This window comes from Mytilus trossulus, chromosome 11, assembly GCF_036588685.1.
Source record: "Mytilus trossulus isolate FHL-02 chromosome 11, PNRI_Mtr1.1.1.hap1, whole genome shotgun sequence".
Lineage (NCBI taxonomy): Eukaryota > Metazoa > Mollusca > Bivalvia > Mytilida > Mytilidae > Mytilus > Mytilus trossulus.
The window spans coordinates 5,472,933-5,500,079 of NC_086383.1; the positions used below are offsets into that span (position 1 = coordinate 5,472,933).

General features: G+C 32.6%; 2 protein-coding genes across 5 annotated transcripts in view; one reads left to right on the top strand and one right to left on the bottom strand.

Annotated features, from left to right (window-relative positions):
- The window catches only part of LOC134690669 (tudor domain-containing protein 7-like), a 74,165-nt gene that overhangs the window by 37,840 nt on the left and 9,178 nt on the right, over nucleotides 1-27,147 (bottom strand). Inside the window, exons 9-10 of the mRNA XM_063550661.1 lie at nucleotides 24,698-24,772; nucleotides 18,663-18,751 (exon numbers count right to left, since the gene is read on the bottom strand). Coding sequence (XP_063406731.1) covers nucleotides 18,663-18,751; nucleotides 24,698-24,772 — 164 coding nt within the window. The remainder of the gene's footprint in view (nucleotides 1-18,662; nucleotides 18,752-24,697; nucleotides 24,773-27,147) is intronic.
- LOC134690671 (BTB and MATH domain-containing protein 38-like) lies at nucleotides 241-15,932 on the top strand. Of its 4 annotated transcripts, none has more exons than XM_063550665.1 (3): nucleotides 241-339; nucleotides 10,605-10,879; nucleotides 15,387-15,932. In XM_063550665.1, exons 2-3 carry the CDS (start codon nucleotides 10,630-10,632, stop codon nucleotides 15,929-15,931), a joined length of 795 nt encoding a protein of 264 aa, XP_063406735.1. In that variant the 5' UTR covers nucleotides 241-339; nucleotides 10,605-10,629; the 3' UTR covers nucleotide 15,932. The 4 variants fall into 4 exon arrangements, with proteins under 4 accessions (XP_063406735.1, XP_063406734.1, XP_063406733.1 ...); XM_063550664.1 differs by lacking the exon at nucleotides 241-339 and adding an exon at nucleotides 2,439-2,531; XM_063550663.1 differs by lacking the exon at nucleotides 241-339 and adding an exon at nucleotides 8,984-9,313.

A 27,147-nucleotide genomic window follows, 5' to 3' on the forward strand; every position in this document is an offset into this window, starting at 1 on the left:
AACGGCAAGGAACGATTTGTCAAACAATAAATCATATCCCGTTGAAACCTATTATCTATTGCAAACTAATTCCATGTTACAAGTGAAATGTGAACAAAAGTCATTATCAAAGATCAAATACGTCTAAGGGGTTTTGATCTCAGATTAATATGTAATCTAAATATATTAAATAAAAATTGATTAGGAATTTCTGTCAAAATGCCAACCATATAAGTATAATAAATTGTAACTAAAAGTTGACTTTTATTCTGTTTATAATGACCTTTGTGTTAGTATTTAAATAAAGGTGATTTTATTAAGAAGAAACAATTCATCCCTTGTTTGTAACACATATTAAAGGTAAGTCACCCTCAATGTATTAATTGTATTTTTAAATGTCCTATTTTCTCTCACAGGGGGGTCTCAACAAAGAATTATAGGTATAAATGTGTAGAAAAAAATCCTCACCCATTCATACATTGAGGTCCTGTGGAAATCTAATTAATCACACATACAATTTATTACTTTTTTTTTCATCCATTTGAATGAAATAAATGATATGTTTGTTTGTTTGTTAGTATCTAATGCCATCTTCAGCCACCATATAGCTATATCATGGTTGCTAGTTCTTTTTGAGTGTAAGATGCCAAAGTTCCCAAAGAGAACTATCATTACTATCATTAGGTATGTGCCTGTCCCAAGTCAGGAGCCAGTAATTCAGTGGTTGTTGATTGTTTATCTGTTACACATTTGTTTTTTCGTTTATTTTTATATATAAATTAAAGGCTGTTAGGTTTCTCGTTTGAATTGTTTTACATTGTCATTTTGAAGTCTTTTATAGCTGACTTTGCGGTATGGGCTTTACTCATTGTTGACGGCCATACAGTAACCTATAGCTGTTAATGTCTGTGTCATTTTGGTCATGTGTTACATATTTGTTTTTCGTTTCTTTTTTATATATAAATAAGGCCGTTAGTTTTCTGGTTTGAATTGTTTTACATTGCCATTTTGAAGCCTTATATAGCAGCCTTTGCGGTATGGACTCTACTCATTGTTGACGGCCATACAGTAACCTATAGTTGTTAATGTCTGTATCATTTTGGTCTCTTGTGGAGAGTTGTCTCAGGCAATCATACTACATCTTCTTTTTTCAAATCATCTATGACAGGAGAAATAGCTTTCATTTTCAACTAAATTTAGAGTGAACTACTCAGATTACTAAGCCACTAAATTGATAGAGAAAACACAATTAAGTGAAGATTATAGAGTATATAATGAAGACCTTTGAAATTCTGTTTGCAAAGATTGTAACACAATATTTTTATCATTAGGGAGGACATCAAAAAATCAATGAAGGATAAAAAAGTTAATTCAAATAGTTTGGGGGTGGGGGTCAAAATTGCTGCAAGTTTTGTTTTGTTTAATTGACATTGATTTTATATAGAAACCTTATTGGTCAACCAAATCAAGTTAAGAGGTAGGTAGGGGGAAAAACTATATGAATGAAGTTTTTTTTATCCTACATCGACCTTTTGATGTCGTCCCTTAGAAAAGTACATGTTTTCTGTGACATAATATAAGTTTAACCCCATAAAATCTGGATGAAGAGATCATAAAGATAAAATAATTCAACAACAAGTAAATAAACAAATGATTCCAGTTTATTTACATTGAAGGTAAATCAGATAAAACCTAAAATCTTCAATACACATAACTTATATAACTTCTGATAAATAAATAAACAATAAATCACAGTGTGGAAAGACAGACTGGGGGAACCCAGGCAGATGATTTTATCATGTACAGTTGATTGCTTAGAAAGCTACATAATGAAGCAAAACACCTTCTAGGTAAAAGATAATTGAAAATCAAATTTGAAGAAAAAATGAAGTCTTATTGTTACACATATGGTCATCTTTGGCATAAACATTCTAAAAACAAACAAAAATAACATGGTTTCAAAAATAGTCATATTTTTTTAAAGAACCCTTAACCAAGAGCTAGATACTGACAGCTTATGATAAGTTTTGTTATAAGAATTAATCAAACCCAATTTGTTTTCATAGTTTGAGAATAATGCTGCTGAAGAAGTTTTTCCTATATATCATGCATATATGACAACATTTTCATACTTAGTTTTCTTATTCACCACTCATAATATAACATTCTACAAGAGAAGCATTTTTACCCTCCTCCCTGAAATTAGGTCCAGAAAAATTCATGGCTCAGCATTCCAAACTTTTTTCATATGTATCAATTTTACTATTTTTAACATCCAGATAAATTTAATGGACCCATAATTAAACAAATATTAAAAAATAATTGTAATAAATTTACTTTTCTCACACTATGCTGTCAACAAAAAAATATTTATAGACCTAATTCAATAAATGTTATAAATTTAAATTTCTGACTTATATTTATACAGTATACATTTGTACTTATTCTGTAATGTATACCTGGGTAAAATCTTTCAGCATAAAGTAATTAAATTTCTCACCTGGTACTTACCTGGGAAATATATTTATATATGGATGTTCAATAATTCAAAGGTAAGAATGAAAATTGTTGATGCTGCAAAATTTATTTTGTTTAATTATATTTAAGGTCATGAATTTTAGTCATATAGATATACCTTAATTTTATCCATAAATATCTATAAATGGTTAATCTTATTCACAATGTTCATGCTTCGAGTTTTATGTACATTAATAATCATGATTATTCTAATTGACTCTAGAAGGGATAAGGACTGGCAATACATTGTTTTAGAATTTAAACAAGTCAATCATTTTACAAAGGGACCCTGTATTTATCAACATCTATTTAACTTTTGAATAGCAATTCCATCTAACTTGAAGATTTAGTAGATATATATATATAGAATACTTATTGACTTAAAACAGGATACAGCAGATTGACAATTTTCTTTCAATTTTTAAGACTTAATAATCCTACTCAAGGATAAATATTTGGAGAATTTTCCAGGGAATACAAAGTAATCACCAGTAAAATATTCAAATTATACAAAAAGACAATCTTTTCAGGAAAACTGCAGGTTTCTATCTACACTCTATTTTGTTATAAAATCATATTTTTAACTAACTTACTAAATTTTCAAGTGTGAAAAGAAGGTTTAATACATTGCATAGAACGAGGCTGAAATTTCAATTTTTCTTCATAATTTCGGCAGTAGTCCTTTTGCGCCAATTACTGTTTTTCAGGGGTATCATTTGCGCCAAATTTTAGTTTTCAAATGTATCATTTGCGCCAATAATCGGAACTTATTTGCGCCAATTTACCTGTACACATATCTATCATAAATATTAATGATTAATATTTATTCTTATTTTTGGCTTAAAAAGTATCATATGATCCGATAGATTTCACCATGAAGATAAGCATCTGGAGAGAAATGACTTGAAATGCAGTAGACAGTCCATGTACAGAGAGAGAAGAAAACTTATTGTTTTGCTGAATATTTTATACAAGATATGCCCAAAAGAGAAGAAAATATAAGCTTTTGCTGATTATGTTTTAGCCAGATACGTTGATGACACACTACTATGCTCTCACCATCCGTATGGGATGAAACTCTATCTACCGCAAGCCGTATTAGTAATGGAGCAGAAGCCTTCCACGGGGAATTATGAACTGCATGTTTTATACATTTCATCCTTCAATGTTTGTCTTTTTAGACAATAAAGTGAACTTACAAGCTGCCCTTGCAGAAATAAATCCTGACATTTTTTTTAATCAGGATATCTCAAGATTATCCTGGGATATCCTGAAAATATCCTGTGAAGCATTTAGCCCTTTTTCTAGGGAAAAAAATCATGGGAGAATTTCAGGAAATGTCAGGACTTTCAAATCAAGCAGCTTTAAACTAGGGGAATTCTCAGGACATCTCAAGACTTTAAAAAATAAATATAATATAGACCAGGATATGTCAGGACTTTTCCTTCAATATTCATCCAACTTTCAGATACTTTACAAATTCTTTCTGAATGCAAAAAAAATTAAAGTCCTGGATGATTCCTGGTATTGAGACTTAAGAAATAATATAATCTATATCACAAATTCAACTAAATAAGAAAGAAAATCTTTGGGATTAAAATTATCTGTTGTTTGTTAAAAAGTAAATATTCACATGAAAATAGTGTTTTAGCCAGGATTTGTGTAGGGTAAGGGAATAGTCATTAGTGGGAAGAAACTAAAACTATTTTGTCAAACATTTTTGAAATACACAAGTTATTAATGGCATAGTGCAAAGATTATTGGTGTTAATTAAAGATATTAAACATATTTTGACAGTTAACTTATTTACACAGTTACTGCTATTCTTCATGTTCTTCCTGTTCATGGAAGCATAACGAGGACAGTATTCCAAAGTAATAGATTTTTGCAATAAAAACAGCAGGGTGTCCGAGAAACTCCAAAGCTTGTCTATCATAACAGCCAATTTACTTCAGAGTAATCATTGGTCTATTAGCCTAAGCAGGTCACGGGGAGGTCTCTTCCTATATAAAGGTATATACATATGTGCCGCTGGAATGGGTCCCTTTTTTGATCCATCAAATATATCAATGGGGTGCAATTTTACCGAGGAAATATATCAATAGGTAGTAATTGACCGATTGTGATATATCAATGGGTCATAAATATATGAATGGGTTATGATTTCGCTGTGAAATATATGTATAGGTAGGGAATTCACAATTATTCAATATATGAATGGGGGGTGTTTTTAAAATCCCAGCTGCACACCTGTACCCAAAATCCCATGTTGAGACCCCCCCCCCCCCCCCCCCCCCCCCCCCCCCCGTGAAGCAGGTTAAGATTATAATTTAAATGACACATCAATAAAAAATCACATTCCGAACTATTTTGGAAGTGTTGAAAAACACATAATTTAGTCATTGCCGTATATATGCAAAGTGTTGGGTTTTATTTACAATACTGGTGGTACATTTTATTGTTTTAAAACTGGTAACACTGCGTGTGGGACTGTCACTGTCGTTACTGGTTTGCTGCAAGAAGTTTTTTTTACTCTTCCTTTCCCTAAAGATGTAAATTCTGATTTTCTCCAAGTTCACATATGTGCCTTTCTATTAATTGTCGTCCGGCATATAAATAACTTAGAAAAATATCAGATCAATGATAGATAGGCCCACGACAGACGTTTCTCAACGTATGTACAATGTAAACAAACATTGACCTCGTGGTTTTAATCGTACTGAACAGTTCGGCCCTAAAATACCTTCCAAGTGAGTCCACTTGTTTATTCACATGCACCATGTGCCGTTTAAACTAAAGGTTATTTTTTTATTATACTTAATAAAACTGCATATTAATAAATATTTGTTTTGACACCCTTGATTTATTTTCATACTTCCGTTACGGCACAGATCAACTTCTGGCCGATATTATCTGGGGCGAGATTGTCACAGTCTCAACGTCAGCGTAAGTGCACTCTTGGGTAATACGTCACCAAAATGGAGATTACGCTGATGGAAACACGGAAAAGACATTTCCAGGCAGAAAGATTTCAGATAAGTGCATTACAAATTTAATTTAACATGACAGACATGTGTATATTATTATAAAATATAATTTGTTGAGGAACTATGATTTTTTTTATGGTTTCTTTGAGCAAAGCAACATCAGAAAGTCTGAAAGCATATTTGAAAATTTATTTTTAATTATATAAACAAAATGAATAATTGTTTCCACATATGCTTATTGGTAGTTACCTAAAATTTATAGTTTTTGAATTGTTTGAATTGTTCTTTTGTGAAAATAATAAGTAGCCAGTTTTTTTAATCTTCAGGGGATAAAAAGGGGGAGGGTTTTGAAATGAATTTGATTCCTTAACAGCTTCCGATGTAGTGTAGAAACAGGCAACAACATTTCAATTGAATTTTATTGCTTTAAAACATCTAGAACAATTGATTCTTTGTGGAATTTTTTTTATACTTTTCATGCTTTTAGGGGATTGGAATGATTAAATATCAAAATGGAGCTGCCAGTTTTGATAGTAAAACAGATTCCGTGGAGATTTAAGTTACATTTATCCAGCGATTCTACTTGGAAGAACAGAGACAACAAAATATTACAGAAAGAAGCAGAAACTTTACATGTATCCTTTTATATTATTATATCTGATGCATAGTTACTTTAGTTTTAATATTGGGTGGGTACAGGTGCAGATCCAGCCATTTTAAAAAAGGGGTGGGGTTCAAACTATGTACTATAAACCCTTTCATATGCATTGATCTTGCTAAAAAAGGGTGGGTTCCAACCCCCCCAGAATCCTCTCGTTGATCCTCCACTGGCGTACCATTTTTATGCCCCACCTACGATAGTAGAGGGGCATTATGTTTTCTGGTCTGTAGCTCCGTTCGTTTGTCCGTCTGTGCGTCCGTTCGTTCAGGTTAAAGTTTTTGATCAAGGTAGTTTTTGATGAAGCTGAAGTCCAATCAACTTGAAACTTAGTACACATGTTACTTATTATATGATCTTTCTAAGACTTTTGACTTCGATTTCACGGTCCACTGAACATAGAAAATGAAAGTGGAAGTTTCAGGTTAAAGTTTTGGGTCAAGGTAGTTTTTGATGAAATTGAATTCCAATCAACTTGAAACTTAGTACATATGTTCCCTATAGTATAATCTTTCTAATTTTAATGCCAAATTAGATTATTACCCAATTTCACGGTCCATGGAACATGCAAAAGGATAGCGCGAGTGGGGCATCCGTGTACTTTGGACACATTCTTGTTATTGGTAATTTAAGATAACAATATGGGCATTAAGCAATTAAATATGACCAACAAGTTTGCTTATTAGTACTAGAATCTAATTTAATAGTTAAATAATCATTAAATACAAGGCATTTTTTTTAATCTGAACTTCAACAGCCTTTGAGATAAGCTATTTAACATGGCCAATACAAATACTCATTTGTACTTATTTTTCATACAACTACAATTCTTGCTTTAAGGTGGATAAGGATATTTTGTTAAAAAAAAATCCTCCAATAGATTTCTACAATATTTATCATTTTGCAAGATTAGGGTGTCCTCAGCAAAATATGAAAGTATTATGACCACTTTCTTGGTAAATAAGGGAGATAACCCACCATGAGTTACCCCCCCTAATGATGATTTCCCCAATTTCCCAATAAAACACTAATTTCATGTTAATTTTTTATTTTTTTACAATTAAAACATTTTTTTTCTACATAATTATAAAAAATACATTTGTTTCATATAATAATAATTGGATGTGTGCTTTACTTTCAGTTACAATCTGTGAACGGGGTAAAAATAACACATTTTGATGAAAATTTGCACTTCTGATATCTTGCATTAAATAGGATAGTGACCGCCATTGACAGTAAAACCTCGTTCGACTCACTAAACAAGCCCCTGTGTACCAAGGCAAACATCTATCTTATCAGTGGCATAATCAGGGGAGGGTTCTAATTTTTTTTTGATAATCAACGCATTTGGATAGGGACATATAGCTGGATTCCCCTTTATCATGGGTTTTGAACCCCCCTTTTTGAAATGGCTGGATCTGTCCTTGATTAGAATAAGTAAATATGGATTTAAAATAATTTAAGAAAATATTTGCAATAGAAAAAAATGTGCATTTAAAAATGATACCAGGGCAAACACCTACCTTATCAGTTGTGTATTCAGGGGAGGGTTCTGGGTTTTTTTTGTGGACAATCTATACATTTGAATAGGGACAAATAGTTGAACCCCCTTTTATTATCCAGGGTTGGGAACACCCCTTTTTGAAATGGCTGGATCTGCCCTTGTTTAAAATAAGGAATATGGATTCAAACTAATTTAAGAAAATATTTGCAATAGAAGAAAAATGTGCATTAAAAAAGGATTTTACTCAAATTTTGTAATTTCTTATAAATAGAATTCATGCAAGACATTTATTGGTCCTGAAGTAAAGACATTCTAAGGATATTCACAGGATATTTTCAGGATATACCAGGACCAACTAAATGCAAGCAAATCTAATCCTGACAAACTAAGGACATTGTCAGGATATTCACAGGATATACCAGGATTATCCCAGGGCTTACTCAATGCAAGCAAATCTGTAAATTCTGACATCAGGATAATTTCCTGAGACCAGGACCTGAGGAATCCTGAGCACAGGATTATCACAGGATTTTCTGCTAGGATATTTATGGTCTGGACTGTCTCTGGATATCCCTGGAATATCCTTGTTCCAATACCGTCCCATGTTTAACCCTATCTCAGGATCAGGATATCTCAAGATTGCCCTGTGATTTTTCTCAAGATTATCCTGAGATATCCTGGGGATATCTTGTGATATCCTGCACCATTTTCGCAAGGGTACTACATACATTAAATTAGGATGTACCTACGCAGCAACAGTAAGAAGAAAGTATGTTTGAGAAAAGGAAACATTTGCCGTGTAAACTGCCGGTTTCAAGTCAGAATAAAGTGGAGGGAAGTCAATTTTCTTCTAATTGGTGCAATTGTATATTTTATTTTTGGCGCAAATGATACCATGTAATTTTAAAATAGGTGGCGCAAACGTAGCATTCGAGAAAAAAAGTCGTGGCGCAAAAGGATGCATTTTTGGCGCAAACGGATCTCTCCCATAATTTCAATATAGCATGGAGCTATGTAAAACAATTGTTAAATGGCTTCAGAATTTCACAATCTCTTTATTACTTGACTAAATGATCATAGACAGCATCAAAATCCCTACCCAGAGCTCTCTCATCCTTTCCCCTGTAGTGATCCCACCCTACCCCCTGTAGTGATCAAAACAACAATAATTTTAGCCTTTACATTCTTCAATCTAACAACAAAACTACAATGATGGATTATTTAAGTTCAGAACTTTAAAAAACAAAATACTTTAAACAAATATTTACAATTGTTAAAATGTAATACTTCTATTGTGAACACAATTGTGACAATTATACTCAACATATTTTGTTTTTAAAGTTTGAGCCTAAAGTTTAGTAAAATATATACCAAAGATAATAGATCTTTGTGAAGGATATAAGAAAATAGGTGGTTTGACATTTGTGTAAATCGCAAAAATCAATTTTGTAAAGTTTAAAGTGCACATTTTATTTGATTTTTATATAAACAGATACTTGAAATCTATAATTTGCAAATTACCCTAGCTAGAAATTCAATTTCAATTTCAAATTGAACAGTTGATATTATTCTAAACCACAAATATTCAAGAAAATGTGAATCTTTTTAAAAAAGTTTAAAACTATAGAGTTTGGAGTAAAGAAAATTAGTTATTTCAAATTCTGAAAGGTAAGTACAAATAATGTACATGTAAATAAGATCAAAGTTCAAATTAATATTGATACAGATAACTTCACAATTGTCTGAGGATCAAGACAACAAAAAAACATGAAAAGACTCTACAATTCTAAAATATCTCATTTACAAATTAAAATAGAAAGAATTCTAAGTGGTAAAAATAATCAATTTCGGGATTGCTGTGAAACTTTCTCAAGTAATCTGTATCTGCATTAGAAATAAATAGATAATGGTCTCCCAAAATTTGCTTTGAAAGTTAAAGCACATATTTCCTTTTACTAAAATTCATTCTGGAGATATTTCTTTGAAACTGGCAGGCTAGCATCATTCTAACAATTTATTTCCGATTTAATATGCTGATACAGCCTGATCATTTCTTAGGTTCTTTTGCAGAGTTGACAGGGGGGAAAAATCATTTTCAACATTGAATTCAATGTATTGTGGTTCAAATTTTGAGTATCTTTGAATGTTATGATGAACATAACATAAAGAATTCTCCCATTGGACTGTTATGTGCAAGAACAGATTTATCTCATGATTTTTCTAATTTAAAAGACTGTAAGTGTTGGCAAATATTGAAAAAAAATATATATTCCCCAACTCACAAATTTCACTTGCAGTAATATTGATATTCAGAGATATTTATCAATTTCAGAATTAATGAAAGCTTGACACTATTTCTGCCCATTATTTACGTTTCAATGAAGTTTATTTATCTACAGCTAATCAAATTGATTAAAAATCCTCTTCAAGTTTTTAAAGTTTGGGCGTAAATACTATAGTAAAATATTGATTTTTTTTCTGTTTTAAATCCCTCTCACATTATAAACAGAATACTTACAACTAAGTTTGACACTTCAGTTTACTACATGCGATTTGAGAATATTTCTTAACAATGCATAGAATTTATTGATCTTACACATGTAAGTAGTTTTATTTTTCCAACTTATACATTTTTCAAATTATTATTAGATTCAAAAGCTTTTAATTAAGGAACTCTATAGGCCCCTTGACAGTGTCATATATGTATGCCTTCCCATTGTTTCAATAAAACTTTACAAAGTCAGACGCCTCCCTCTTTTTTTAATATAATGAATAGATTGATTGTTGGTTGCTTAGTTTCTAAAGGCAAATAATACATGCATGTTCAGGACGATAAAGACAGTATATACAATCGGTAATCTATGTATTGGTTCCATCTAATTTTTTTTGCATGCTTTTTTCCCTGGTAATTTTGGACTTTGTATTTCAATTATGGTGTATTTTAATTTTTATTTTAAAGATCTCACTCAAGATGAAGAGCAGCAATGGATGACTCTGTACTCCATGATTTTACACAGCCAGATCAGCTGAGTGACCTAACCCTGATTGTCGAGGGTACTAACTTGTTTGTACATAAATCTTACCTAGCCGAGTGGTCAGGAGTATGGAGGAGGATGTTTCTAGAGGATTATGGGAACCCTGAGGAAGCCAAGGAAATATTTCTGGCTGACAAGAAACTGAATGAGATTACAGAACTACTGCATTGTATCTACGCAACCCAGAAACCAATATCTGGTAAGTCTGACAAGAGTTACCTCCCATTACAACACAGAAACCAATATCTGGTAAGTTTGACAGGAGTTATCTCCTATTGACAACACAGAAACCTATACCTGGTAAGTCAGACAGGAGTTATCTCCCATTGACAACACAGAAACCAGAAGCATAATCTGGTAAGTCTGACAGGAGTTATCTCCCATCGACAACACAGAAACCTATAGCTGGTAAGTCAGACAGGAGTTATCTCCCATTGACAACACAGAAACATATAGCTGGTAAGTCAGACAGGAGTTACCTCCCATTGACAACACATCAACCAATATCTGGTAAGTTTGATAAGAGTTATCTCCCATTGACAACACAGAAACCTATATCTGGTAAGTTTGGTAGGAGTTATCTCCCATTGACAACACAGAAACCTATATCTGGTAAGTCAGAAAGGAGTTATCTCCCATTGACAACACAGAAACCTATATCTAGTTAGTTTGATAGGAGTTATCTCCAATTGACAACACAGAAACCTATATCTGGTTAGTTTGATAGGAGTTATCTCCCATTGACAACACAGAAACCTATATCTGGTAAGTTTGGTAGGAGTTATCTCCCATTGACAACACAGAAAACATATATCTGGTAAGTCAGAAAGGAGTTATCTCCCATTGACAACACAGAAACCTATATCTGGTAAGTCAGAAAGGAGTTATCTCCCATTGACAACACAGAAACCTATATCTAATGAGTCTGACAAGAGTTACCTCCCATTGACAACACTGAAATCTATATCTGGTAAGTCAGAAAGGAGTTATCTCCCATTGACAACACCGAAACCTATATCTTATAAGTCTGACAAGAGTTACCTCCCATTGACAACACTGAAATCTATATCTGGTAAGTCAGACAGGAGTTATCTCCAATTGACAACACTGAAATCTATATCTAGTAAGTCAGAAAGGAGTTATCTCCCATTGACAACACAGAAACCTATATCTGGTAAGTCAGAAAGGAGTTATCTCCCATTGACAACACAGAAACCTATATCTGGTAAGTCAGAAAGGAGTTATCTCCCATTGACAACACAGAAACCTATATCTGGTAAGTCTGACAAGAGTCATTTCCCATTGACAACACAGAAACCTATATCTGGTAAGTCTGACAAGAGTTACCTCCCATTGACAACACAGAAACCTGTATCTGGTAAGTCAGAAAGGAGTTATCTCCCATTGACAACACAGAAACCTATATCTGGTAAGTCAGAAAGGAGTTACCTCCCATTGACAACACAGAAACCTATATCTGGAAAGTTTGATAGGAGTTATCTTCCATTGACAACACAGAAACCTTTATCTGGTAAGTCTGACAAGAGTTACCTCCCATTGACAACACAGAAACCTGTATCTGGTAAGTCAGAAAGGAGTTATCTCCCATTGACAACACAGAAACCTATATCTGGTAAGTCAGAAAGGAGTTACCTCCCATTGACAACACAGAAACCTATATCTGGTAAGTCAGAAAGGAGTTACCTCCCATTGACAACACAGAAACCTATATCTGGTAAGTTTGATAGGAGTTATCTTCCATTGACAACACAGAAACCTTTATCTGGTAAGTCTGACAAGAGTTACCTCCCATTGACAACACAGAAACCTTTATCTGGTAAGTTTGATAGGAGTTATCTTCCATTGACAACACAGAAACCTTTATCTGGTAAGTCTGTCTCTGGAGAAGTTACTTCCCATTAAAAACACAGAAACATAATATGGTAAGTCTGACAAGAGTTACCTCCCATTGACAACACAGAAACCTGTATCTGGTAAGTCAGAAAGGAGTTATCTCCCATTGACAACACAGAAACCTATATCTGGTAAGTCAGAAAGGAGTTACCTCCCATTGACAACACAGAAACCTATATCTGGTAAGTCAGAAAGGAGTTACCTCCCATTGACAACACAGAAACCTATATCTGGTAAGTTTGATAGGAGTTATCTTCCATTGACAACACAGAAAACACATATATCTGGTAAGTCAGAAAGGAGTTACCTCCCATTGACAACACAGAAACCTATATCTGGTAAGTCAGAAAGGAGTTACCTCCCATTGACAACACAGAAACCTATATCTGGTAAGTTTGATAGGAGTTATCTTCCATTGACAACACAGAAACCTATATCTGGTAAGTCAGAAAGGAGTTACCTCCCATTGACAACACAGAAACCTATATCTGGTAAGTTTGATAGGAGTTATCTTCCATTGACAACACAGAAACCTATATCTGGTAAGTTTGGTAGGAGTTATCTTCCATTGACAACACAGAAACCTATATCTGGTAAGTCAGAAAGGAGTTACCTCCCATTGACAACACAGAAACCTATATCTGGTAAGTTTGATAGGAGTTATCTTCCATTGACAACACAGAAACCTATATCTGGTAAGTCAGAAAGGAGTTACCTCCCATTGACAACACAGAAACCTATATCTGGTAAGTTTGATAGGAGTTATCTTCCATTGACAACACAGAAACCTATATCTGGTTAGTTTGATAGGAGTTATCTTCCATTGACAACACAGAAACCTATATCTGGTAAGTCAGAAAGGAGTTATCTCCCATTGACAACACAGAAACCTATATCTGGTTAGTTTGATAGGAGTTATCTTCCATTGACAACACAGAAACCTATATCTGGTAAGTCAGAAAGGAGTTATCTCCCATTGACAACACAGAAACCTATATCTGGTTAGTTTGATAGGAGTTATCTTCCATTGACAACACAGAAACCTATATCTGGTAAGTCAGAAAGGAGTTACCTCCCATTGACAACACAGAAACCTATATCTGGTAAGTTTGGTAGGAGTTTTCTTCCATTGACAACACAGAAACCTATATCTGGTAAGTCAGAAAGGAGTTACCTCCCATTGACAACACAGAAACCTATATCTGGTAAGTTTGATAGGAGTTATCTTCCATTGACAACACAGAAACCTATATCTGGTAAGTCAGAAAGGAGTTACCTCCCATTGACAACACAGAAACCTATATCTGGTAAGTTTGATAGGAGTTATCTTCCATTGACAACACAGAAACCTATATCTGGTTAGTTTGATAGGAGTTATCTTCCATTGACAACACAGAAACCTATATCTGGTAAGTCAGAAAGGAGTTATCTCCCATTGACAACACAGAAACCTATATCTGGTTAGTTTGATAGGAGTTATCTTCCATTGACAACACAGAAACCTATATCTGGTAAGTCAGAAAGGAGTTACCTCCCATTGACAACACAGAAACCTATATCTGGTAAGTTTGATAGGAGTTATCTTCCATTGACAACACAGAAACCTATATCTGGTTAGTTTGATAGGAGTTATCTTCCATTGACAACACAGAAACCTATATCTGGTAAGTCAGAAAGGAGTTATCTCCCATTGACAACACAGAAACCTATATCTGGTTAGTTTGATAGGAGTTATCTTCCATTGACAACACAGAAACCTATATCTGGTAAGTCAGAAAGGAGTTACCTCCCATTGACAACACAGAAACCTATATCTGGTAAGTTTGATAGGAGTTATCTTCCATTGACAACACAGAAACCTATATCTGGTTAGTTTGATAGGAGTTATCTTCCATTGACAACACAGAAACCTATATCTGGTTAGTTTGATAGGAGTTATCTTCCATTGACAACACAGAAACCTTTATCTGGTAAGTTTGATAGGAGTTATCTTCCATTGACAACACAGAAACCTTTATCTGGTAAGTCTGTCTCTGGAGAAGTTACTTCCCATTAAAAACACAGAAACATAATATGGTAAGTCAGACAGGAGTGACCTTCCTTAAACAACAAAGACACCTATATCTGGTAATTATAAGTCAGACAGGAGCTACCTTCCATTACAACACAAAAACTGTTTTAGAATCTAAGGTAAATTAGTGATGATATGATTTGTTTCATTAATGATTAATAAGCTATATTTACATGAAAACTAACATTTTCTGTGAGATTTGAAAATTATAATAAGCTGCATAAACTAAAACCCGAGTAAAAATTCCAAAATACACAAAACAATTACATCATTCATTTATATTGTGTTTGTGTGTAAATATTTTTTTTATAGATAAATGATCATAAAATCTGTTTAAATAAAACATTCCTTGTTTAAAGCTTTTATTCATAAAACTATGTTCATTATAAATTGTTGGAATGACTGTAGTTTACTTATTTGATTTTATTTGTGTATTTTTGTATTTGTAATGAAAAACATTTTATAGTTGATAAAGAGTCTTGAACTCTTCAATTTAGGTCAAATATGAGCAACAGAAGACAGAAAAACCCTTTACTGTATACTTGGTATGAAAAGTAAAGATACAAAAGAAGTGTGGTACACTAAAGAGTGTATGAAAACAGTAACCCAACAACACTAACAAAAAGACTCATGTTTTATGAAAGTCACGGCAAAACTTAATCTGAACATTTTTTCTTCAAGGCTTAGTGATTCTGATAGTATTTCTTTTCTCATTTTTCAGAGGAAAATGTGAGTTATTTATTAGAACTATCAGAAGAATATGAGATAGAAAGAATAAAGAAGAGATGTGAAGAATTTCTATTGAATCAGGAGAGATCGATTCAGTCTCTCTATCTAGCTCAGAAACATGGATTAAAAAATTTATTCAAAGTCTGCTTTGAGTTTGCAAAGACACGGACAGTTGAAGAGCTTGAAAGTTCACCCGAATACAAACTTCTTGACAAAGATGTGGTTATCAAAATATATAGTGAGAAAGTAAACATAATGAGGAATTATGCTAATGATTTGAGACAAAGTGAAAGTAGACTTGAGATCACATGTGATAAACTGAAAGTAGAAAAAGAAAATATGAAGAGAAGTTTACAATTAGTTCAGGACATTTGGACTACTCCTAACAAGAGGTGCTATAAACATATAACGCAGGAGACATTTGATTTCTCCTGCAGTGATTGCAATGATAAAGTTCGCTGGGAGATACGGAGGTTATGTGTAGAGGGACAACATGTACGAGTGTACTTCCCTTCACAAAGTAAACACAAAAAGTGATAGCTTTTATATTAAATTTATTGCAATAATTTGTTACTTTCATAAATTGGAAACATGATTTTTTTATTAAATATATTCTAAAATTAGCTAAAAATATATTATAATTGAAGTAATTTATCATGTTCATTGTGCGCAATAATGAGATTATGATAACCTCTGCAATTATTATCTTTTATATTGGTACAGTCCATGTACCTTATATAACTTTCCAAAATATATATTACAAAACAGATGCATAACTTTTATTAATACAACCATTTATGCCAATATTATTGTAATATGACATTATTTTTAACTCATCTTTGATGGTCCTATCCACATAATTATAGGTTCCATAATGAGTGAAAATGTGATATAAAATTGAGAAATCACTTGATATCAATTCAAGTTATCTAATTTCAATATAATAATTGAGCAAGCCTGTAGCAAGTTTATTATTACAATTTAAATTTAATAGTGAGAGTTGATATCAAGCGATATCATATTTTCACAAGTTGTTAAAACAATTGTCTTAACCTTTGAAAGTCATCATTGACCTAACAAATAACCAATGGAAATGCTGTAATAATGTCTTGTGATGCTGGATAAGCCAATCAACATGACCAAATAAAGGCTGGAAGTCAATCAATAAAGTCATGAGTGTTATTCATTTGATAAAAAATACACCTTAATACATAATGTTACGTCCTACCAATTAACTTATTCATGTTATCATTGTTTTCTATTTATGCACCATGTTTATAATGTTGTTTTATCATTGTGTATATATATAAATAATTATTCTTGTTGACCTGTTTACCTATAGGAAACAGGTTTATATTTGTTTCACATGATTGACTTTATGTTGCTGATTTACCTTGTATGAGTGTATTATGATATCACGTGACTGGTCAGTTCTACTATAAAAGGCTTCTGAAATTACATTTGGGTGTTCAGTCTGTCGATATACACAGAACGCTACGAACCCTTGGTGAAGGCAGCCATGACAATTATAATTAAGTTATGATTAATTAGTAGACATTGGTTACAACCCATAATTGTGGTTAAAGATACCCAATTATTGTGGTTAATGATAACCAGGAACTGTGGTATAACTATACCAATAACTCTGCCGGTTATAGTATCCCACTAAATATGGTTAAAGTATACCAATAACTGAGGTTAAACTTTACCAAGAATTGTGGTTAAAACTATACCAAGAATTGTGGTTAGGTGTGACCAGTTGTTTTTGTCATTGTTACTATTACTATTACTATAATTAATGCAGTCGATACTATCCGACCGCTAATAAAATCACTTATCCTTAGAAGATCTTGAGTTATCTAGCCATATTAACGATATTGGTTCATGCTTGCAACTGAGACACTTAATGCACTGAACCCAAAATTGTAGTGAAAGGCGAGCTCGTTACAATATAAAGGATAACATGACCTAGCGGAAATATTAGACAGTACAAGAGACTACACCAACAAGAGAGAAACTATAAAATACTTCTCCATCTGGCAGATCAAATCAATCCTACGGAAGATTCGACAATGTTTGATATAAACAATCTATTCCCGTTTGAACAAATATCTTAAACTTTATTTGGTCAGAAACAATTATTGTAATATTTCTTCCAGTGGAATTAATATTTCAGATTATTTCTTTCATTAACAACTTATTATAAACGAACTTCTATATCATGCCATCTCTACCTTAAAGGAACTATGCAGCCTATAGTTTGGGTAACATTATTCTCCCTTATAAATCCATCAGAGGAAATATTTGTTGATGTCCTTTATGTCTGATATATACAGTTAAACAATCAAAATTCTTGATAATACATGATAAAGATGCAGATAACTTTGTTTAAATACACCAGAAGTCAACATGGAAACAACGGTATCCTATTTGTATTATATATTGTTTCAAAACAATTGAATATTTTAAATAAAATTTACCTTATTATGGTAATTTTTGGAGTCTCATGTTCTTTTTAACATGCATGTGAACCTTATTTTAAGCTGTGCCTCTTATATTCATTCTTGAAGGCCGTTCAGTGACTTATAGTTGTTTATTTTTGTGTCATTTTGTCTCTTGTGAAGAGTCGTCTCTAGACAGTCACACCACATTTTCTTTTTTATACTTATTATAAGAAATGAGTCTTAAAGAAATACATTTGTATGATAGAAAATGGAAATCTTTTCAATCAATTTTTAAGAACTAAATGAAAGTGGATTAAAAAGGAGGCTACAGTCAGGGTACTATCTAATGAGGGGCATCCATATGGCTGTGCTGATAAAGAAAATTTGCTACTTTATCTGTTTAGGATACACCTCCAGGATTCATATACAAATAATAAGAAACTTGGACATGAAATATCCTAAATGTGTGATATTTGGTGTGCCAGTACAGGTTTATCCTCCATTTTTCATTGTAACAGATGAAAAACATGTCAGCAACCATGACTTTCTAAAAAGTCAGCATCAATAAAATTGAGAATGGAAATGGGGAATGTGTCAAAGAGACAACAACCCGACCATTGAAAAAACAACAGCAGAAGGTCACCAACAGGTCTTCAATGTAGCGAGAAATTCCCGCAGCCGGAGGCGTCCTTCAGCTGGCCCCTAAACAAATATATACTAGTTCAGTGATAATGAATGCCATACATACTTCACTGGCCATTGATCTATTGACCTGCATGTGTTTTACTGTATTTCACTGGCACTTGTAAATAAACAATACCTACCTGTTTGACCCTTGACTTTACAGCCTGGTTAGAATCTGAGTGATTGTCGGGTGATATTATATTTTGTCCTGAGATTGGTATAGGTGATTCTGAAAAAAAACAGGTAAAATTTACCAATTCACACATCTAAAAGTAATGCTGGTAATTGACATAAAACAACATGATCATGAATGTAGGAACCATGCAAGACTTCATTTAAATTACATACAGCTATCCATCTTTTTTTTTAGGTATTAGTCATCCATTTATACTTTTTACAAAATAGGATGTAGGTACTTTATCAAATTACAGAAATTCTTTCTTTCTTTCTTCAATTAAAGGTCATCCTGTTAGTCATGTTAGTAGTTTGGATTATCATGGTTTTCTTTTTTTGTGAGGAAGAACCAAAAGACCATTGAGCAGTCCTAAAACTAATGCTCAGCTTTAGTGAAAAAAAACACAAGTCATGTCTTATAAATCCTTCTTGGTGTATTGAAGGGAAATAATCCAGTCTTTAACAAATAGCATTAGTCCAGGTGTAGAATTTTCTTGTTGTGTTTAAGACTCTAAGCTGTTTTCTGCTCTTTGATTTGTTGATGACTCATTACCAATTCCATTCTCAATTTTATTAAAGACATAATATTCCTTATTATATGTTATACTTGATCCATGCGGATTCAAAATCTATATGTCTAGCAATTTTACAGATTTAATCAAAAATTGTCAAACATACATGACTATGCAGACACAGTCATTATATATTTATTTATTAGATGACTATGTGGTCTGTGCTTTGTTCATTGTTGAAGGCCGTACAGTGACCTATAGTTGTTAATGTCTGTGTTATTTTGGTCTCTTGTGGAGAGTTGTCTCATTGGCAATCATACCACATCTGTTTTTTATATGGATTTGTTATAAGTTGTAATTGGCTTTCAGCCTAACAGTGAGTACTCTAAAACTGAAAGTTAGTCTCTTAATTTTTTTGTTGTTTTGTGCTAATGTCTCCATCTGATTAATTGAAGCTGACAGATTTGATTCAATTTCTATCCTTTAAAAGTGTTATTTACAATATGATATATATACCTAGAAGGATATAGAATAAATCTTATAAAATTTCAACATTAAACAAACAAGAATGTGTCCAAAGTACACAGATGCCCCACTCGCACTATCATTTTCCATGTTCAATGGACCTAAGAATGGGTAAAAAAAAAATTTGGCATTAAAATTTGAAAGATCATATCATAGGGAACATGTGTACTAAGTTTCAAGTTGATTGGACTTCATTTTCATCAAAAACTACCTTGACCAAAAACTTTAACCTGAAACTCCTACTTTCATTTTCTCTCTGTTCAGTGGACCATGAAATTGGGGTCAAGAGTCTAATTTGGCTTTAAAATTAGAAAGATCATATCATAAGCAACAAGTGTTTAAAGTTTCAAGTTGATTAGACTCCAGCTTCATCAAAAACTACCTTGACCAAATACTTTAACCTGAAGTGGGATGAACGGACGGACAAACGGACGGACGAACGAACGAAAAGACAGACGGACGCACAGACCAAAAAACATAATGCCCCTCTACTATCGTAGGTGGGGCATAACAAAATTCATAATATCTGATAATATCTTTATTTCACCTGATATGTTAAAACAAGAATGTGTCAATAGTAAACGAATGCCCATATCTCACTATCATTTTCAATGTTTAGTGGACCGTGAAATTGGGGTCAAAACTTAAATTTGGAATTAAAATTATAAAGATCATATCATAAGCAACATGTGTACTAAGTTTCAAGTTGATGTGACTTCAACTTCATCAAAAACTACCTTGACCAAAAACTTTAACCTGAACTTGATACTATCATTTTCAATGTTCAGTGGACCGTAAAATCAGGGTCAAAACTTTAATTTGAAATTAAAATTAGAAAGTTCATATCATAGGGAACATGTGTACTAAGTGTCAAGTTGATTGGACTTTAATTTCATCAAAAACTACCTTGACCAAATACTTTAACCTGAACTTGATACTATCATTTTCAATGTTCAGTGGACCGTAAAATCAGGGTCAAAACTTTAATTTGAAATTAAAATTAGAAAGTTCATATCATAGCGAACATGTGTACTAAGTGTCAAGTTGATTGGACTTTAATTTCATCAAAAACTACCTTGACCAAATACTTTAACCAAAACTTTAAACTGGACTTCGCACTATCATTTTCTATATGTTTAGTGGACAGTGAAATTGGGGTCAAAACTTAAATTTGGCATCAAAATTAGAAAGATTATATCATGGGGAACATGTGTACCAATTTTCAAGTTGATTGGACTTCAACTTCACCAAAAACTACCTTGACCAAAATCTTGAACCTGAAGTGGGACGACCGGATTGACAGACGAATGAATGGACAGACAGACCGACGGAGGCACAGACCAGAAAACATAATGCCCCTCTACTATAGTAGGTGTACTATCTAAGGTTGGGCATAAAAAAAGACTGAAACAGATTTATTGTAATTGTCAATGAAACATGCTAGTTTTAGATGTATGATATTTGTAATCAGTTGTTATTGGCTTTGAACCGCCTGTTAGTAACTAGAAATACTCTCAGACCTGTACCTAGTGTCTTTTTGTTGCTGGTATATGTACAAGTACCAATCATTGTCCTTGACTATGTTATTGTTAGATAAATTTTTATTTGTATTCATCTGATGAGTTCAGCCTTTTTCAAATGGTTTTTATATTTCTTTCTTATGTTGTACTGTTACACCACTGTCCAAGGTTAGGGGAGGGTTGGGATCCTGCGAACATGTTAAACCCCACCACATTCTGAATGTGAGTGTCCCAAGTTAGGATCCTATTATTCAGTGGTTGTCGTTATTTTGTACACAAATTAGACCGTTAATTTTCATGTTTGAATTGTTTTATATTAAATTGTCAGGGCCTTTTATATCTATGAGGCATAGGCTTTACTCATTGTAAAATGCCTCACGATGACCTATTGTTATTTTAAAATTTCTGTGTCATTTGGTCTATTGTGAAGAATTTCACCATGCTCATATACCTTTAATTAGATTAGGATATAGAACACATGTAGAAACTATTGTAGTAATGGATAATTTTTCACAGATTTTTTATATATTAAATGTCTGAAATCACTGGTCTACACTATTAAGGTTCATCATACAACAAAAGAAAACTGTGCAATATGCAGTTCCTCTCCATCAACAATGGCAAGTTCTTTATCGTTTTTGAAGCAAAAACTGGGATACAACAAAGAAGCACCTTCCATGTTAATTTTTTTCACAAATTTTCCATCAGAATTAAGAATAAAAAGGCAGCCACTTTTACACAATACAATAATACTGCCTAATGGTGTAGACTTTACATCAACAGGTTGAGCAAGTTCTTGCTGCCATCTTAATTTCCCGTCTTGGCTGATAGCTTTAACATTATCTAGCATACTAAGAATTAAAATATCTTTATTCATATTCTCTGTCATTTTAAATGTTTTAAATGTACTATGATCATTTGGGGGTCTAAATAACAACAAAAATTGTTCTTCACAGATAATTCTTTTCACTGAATCTCCATTTCCAGATATTACTTCTATGTAACATTTCCTTGACATATTCCTTGGTAAAAATACTATGCCTAAAACATTATGAAAACATTCTGTAAAAAGAATCATAATATTTCCATCTCTATTTCTACAGAGAGCAAGAACTGATTGTTCCATTTTTGGTAATGTAAAAAGTGTTTGGATTTCGTCATGTTCATTCTTAACTTTGACGGAATCTTGAGTTGCAAAGACCAGCTCATTTGTCTCTAAAAATAGTATGTCAGTAATTTCATCTTTATAGACTATAAATTTAGGTCTTTTATCTGGTTTCAATTCAATTTTTTTATTTCTATTTGCAATCAATATTGTCTCATCGCTTGCTATAGCTACTGATATATGGTAATAAACTTGATCCATTAAACAAGGTAAATTATATGACTTTGTTATTTTACATTCCACATCTGCTGTTAGGTCATAATTTTTTAAAGTTCCAAAAATACTAATAATACTTTCTTCACTAAATTTTTCCACTGAAAATTTCTTAGCTTCTTTTTGTATAAATAATGGAATATCAAGGTGCTTAATATTGATAGACTCATTGCTGACATCGTTTAGAATCTGTTCTATATCATCTTTAACTGTAGACTCATTAATGAATTTAATTTTTTCTTTCAATTCCTTCTGAAGCTGTTGAAGTTTAACTTTCTCCTGAGAATAAATATTAGCATTCTTTACTAAAATTTGTTTGAGCTCATGCACCAGATTGTCTGAACATTCTGTGATCCATTTTTTCAAATCATCAGCGCGTTCTAAAATTTTCTTCTTTTCTTCTTCAAATATACTATCATGAAGAGTAGACCAATCCTTCAATGATTTTAGTTTACGAGTTACTAAGGGAAGGAGGTTTTGTTTTATGCAAATCTTTTCTGACTCCAATTTTTTCAGAGTTTCTTCATGAATTGTATTAATAGTTTTAAATTTATGTCCCATATGACAAGAATTTAAAGACACACATTCAGGACATACCAGGCACCTGCACTCAATACAATAGTTAGTACAGTAATGGTCCTTGTGGTCCTTACAATTAACTTTCTTTAGAATTTGTTTCTCATTGGCACTATTTTCCAAAGGGACAGCCCTCACAATATTATGATCTTTCCCTTCCAAAGGGAAAATCCTCACAATGCTATGATCTTTCCTTTCAAAATCCCATAAATGGCATCTTTTACATTCGTAGCATAATGGTTTGTCACAGTCAAAACATATCCACTCAGTTATTTTTTCCTCTTTACAAAATGTACATAGGGGGGTTTGTATCATCTGACTCAATGGAGAAGCCATTGTCCCAACTTACATGAACTAACACCACCAAATTTTAATGTTTTATCTTAACAAAATATTATCTAGTTTCTGATATCTATTTCAACAAGAATGAATGTCAATTTGAATGTTCCACTTACATTTTGGACTGGTGATATCAACTCCAGATACATCCAGATACAAATACAAATAAATAAATTAAATAATCTATCACATGAGGTACAAGGTCATGGTACATTCATATTAAAGGCAGTAGTGCACCCGTTAACAGCCCTCTGAACAATTTATCGATATATAGGATAGTAGCCCTATCATTTTTTTTTATCTTTAATTACAAAGTACATGTGCAATCACATAGATAGTGTCAGTTTACAACACAATACTGATTTATAATAGTAAACTAATACAAGTATGGATAAAATGCTGGATGGTATTTATTTCCCTTAGTTCATTTATTTACTTATTAAATAAATGAACAGATCTACTTACTGGACAAACGAAATGACCAGACTTCAGGATATAATATAATCAAGGTAATCGTATAAACCTCATTTTGGTTTTGATCACTATAACCTCTGTGCAATAAAAAAAAATGTTTTTATTCTTCTTTCCTTACAAAATAAATAAAAGATATTTAGCAAAGTGAATCAAGAAATTTGGGAATTTGTTTACCTGTCTGCCATCATGTTTTACTTCTAATTGAGTGAGATGTTTGGCTAGCTATACAACCAGGTCTAATCCACCATTTTCTACATAACAAAATGCTTGTACCAAGTCAGGAATAACTTTGTCATTTTTGATGTGTTTGAGCTGTGGACATTGCCATATGATTAGGGACTTTATTCATGTCAAGTTTCAGGAAACTGTCAATGTTACATTTGTAAGTTACACAGAGTTTGTCCCCACTTTTCCCTGCCTACTCATCTGCCCAACATCATTGTAGTATAAGCTGGTTTTCGACTTTGTCCAGCTCATTACAATAATGGCAGTTGCATTTGTATCTTTTTTGTATACATTGCATTAAACTATCACTGAAAAATGATAAAAGTCCTGAATTATATTAGGGAATAATTAGGCATACATGTTTTCTCAACATCAAACTAACTGGACATAGCAGTTGAAAACATTATGAATGAACTAGAACTATAAGTACATTTAAATATGTAAATATTTACCATTTAGGAGTCCTAACTCTACACAAGCAGTTCGACAGGCAGCAAACTCTGCTTCTACACTAGATCCAAATAAATCTGGAATTAAATAACTGAACTGTAAACACAAAGATAAATCACACCTTTTTGTTATTTTGATAACACAAATGTTATAATTAAAATATCAAAACTTTAACATGCAATGCAAATATTCAAAGTCAATGAACCATGAACATGATATGTGCCAATGCTAATACAACTTTGCAACAATTTCTACTGGAATCTGATTTCATCAAACCTAAATACAAACATTAAAACTTGTAACCTATGTAAAAGTTTCAAAGTCAGTGAACCATAATGAGTGTGTGGGGTTATATAATCTGCATGGAAAATGCCTATATATATTTGCATACCAAATATCATTGAAACTCATCATAATGATACAATGCTAATGCTAATTGTCTATTTATTGATTGTTGGTTGCTTAAAGTTCAGTGGCAGATATTTAATATCTGTTCCAGATGAGAACAAATTAACAATAAATATAATATATAGGTCCTGTAATGGAGGTTGAGAAAATGAGGATATTTGTACATCCCAGGCCACAATTAAAAGAATGTATGTTTCCCCAAACCCCTACCCACATTTTTGTAGGTTGGTAGGTAGGTAGGGTTTTTTTTTTTTTTTTTTTTTTTTTATCTTGATATTTTTTTTAATATCCAACAGAGCAAAACAAATCGATTATGTGTATGTCTGGCATATATAGCCATCTGTAGCAACTTAAATGTACGTGTTAAATTGTCTAAATGTTTGTAGCTCTCTGTGTCAGGTGTCAACTTGACATTAATTTTATTTGATTTTATTTGGATTTGTATCTCAGAATTGTTCATGACTGTGATTTTTTTCCCTCTTTGACAGTGACTACTAAGTAGCAAACTGTTTTAAATATATATATGCATGTACTGTAGTTGTTCAACCTGAAGAATGTTCCATCAAACAATTTACCCAAAACATTAATGCTTTAAAACATTCTTTATTTTTGTCTAAGTTTTCATTTAACTCCTGTGTAAAAAACTGATCTTTCAAACTAGAACATAGGCGGATCCAGCCCCCCTTTTTTTGTGGAATGGTTGATGATAAAGGGAATCATTGAAGCATGACTGGAGCGGGCCCCCTCTTAGGTCAGTCAGCGGGCTCCCCCTTAGGAAAAGTTCTGGATCCGCCACTGTAGAACTTAATCCAGAGGAAAGTTAAAACATTGCTTTAACTGTACCTTATTAAAATTGAACATGTTGAATATGTATATATCCAATTTAAGTTAATTAAAGCTGTAATCCATGATCACAAATTGAATGCTATGTTTACAATTGTTGAAAGCCATGTGCTTTTTTTGCGGGGAAAATGCGGACCCCCTTAACAGGAATCAGTTAAATTTCATTGTTACATTTATTTATAGACAGTAAAAATAATTTTGGCAATCATTTTGACTAACTGCTAAGATTTTATTATTCATGAAAAATTTTCTTCGGGTGAAACTGTATATACCTTAATTATCTACATCTGCCAAAGTATTTTTTATCCAATATACAAGGAACATAAGCTACAAATTGGTCATTGTACTTTCAAATTATATACATTTTACAGACTTAAGAGGTATTGGGTGAAAGTAACGTATATCATGTATATTCATCATTTGAATGCATTTAAATAAATTGGTACGAGTTAGCAATGGTTCAAGTTTTTTTTTTTTATGGTACGAGTTTACAATGGTACAGGATAACTATAATTCGATAAAACACAATAAGTACATGGCTCATACACTTGTAACAGGGATTGGCTATTCTTTAAGTTGAGTGACTATTCAGATTGTTACATTTTGCATGTGCAGTTGAATTAGTTTAGAGAATAATACTATCCAGCTGTACCAGGGTTACCGGCCAAAAATGCTTGAGACTCGCGCATGTTCATGCTTTTTTTGCAACAGTATTCTTGGATCTATTTCTTTCCTCTTTGATCTTTTGAATTTTGGCCAAATCTCATGCATTTGTTTAATGAAAATTTGGCAGAACTGCTATACATGTGTCAATGAAAACTATGGCAATCGTATCCCTCAGAGCATTCTGCTCTTTGATTAGAGGTTGTGTTTGATAATTCTATATTTTTTAAACATTTGAAAACGTGCCACCAGATAAGTTTGTCAAGATTTGACAATACTTCTTTTAGGTCTTTCCCTCCCAAATTATCTCCCTTCCTGGCTGATATAACTTCCTGTTTACATTTGTGGCCTTTATAGCATTAAATACTATTCCTAATCCAAGCCATCCTCTGTTTACATTAAATTTAAAGCAATATTAAAACAATAGATATTGATGATTGGTTGACAAATATCGATATTTCATATATATTTACACAAAATTTTCGTTTTGTTTATTCCCTTATCCATTTGAAAAAGAGCCACGGATGGACAAGTAATC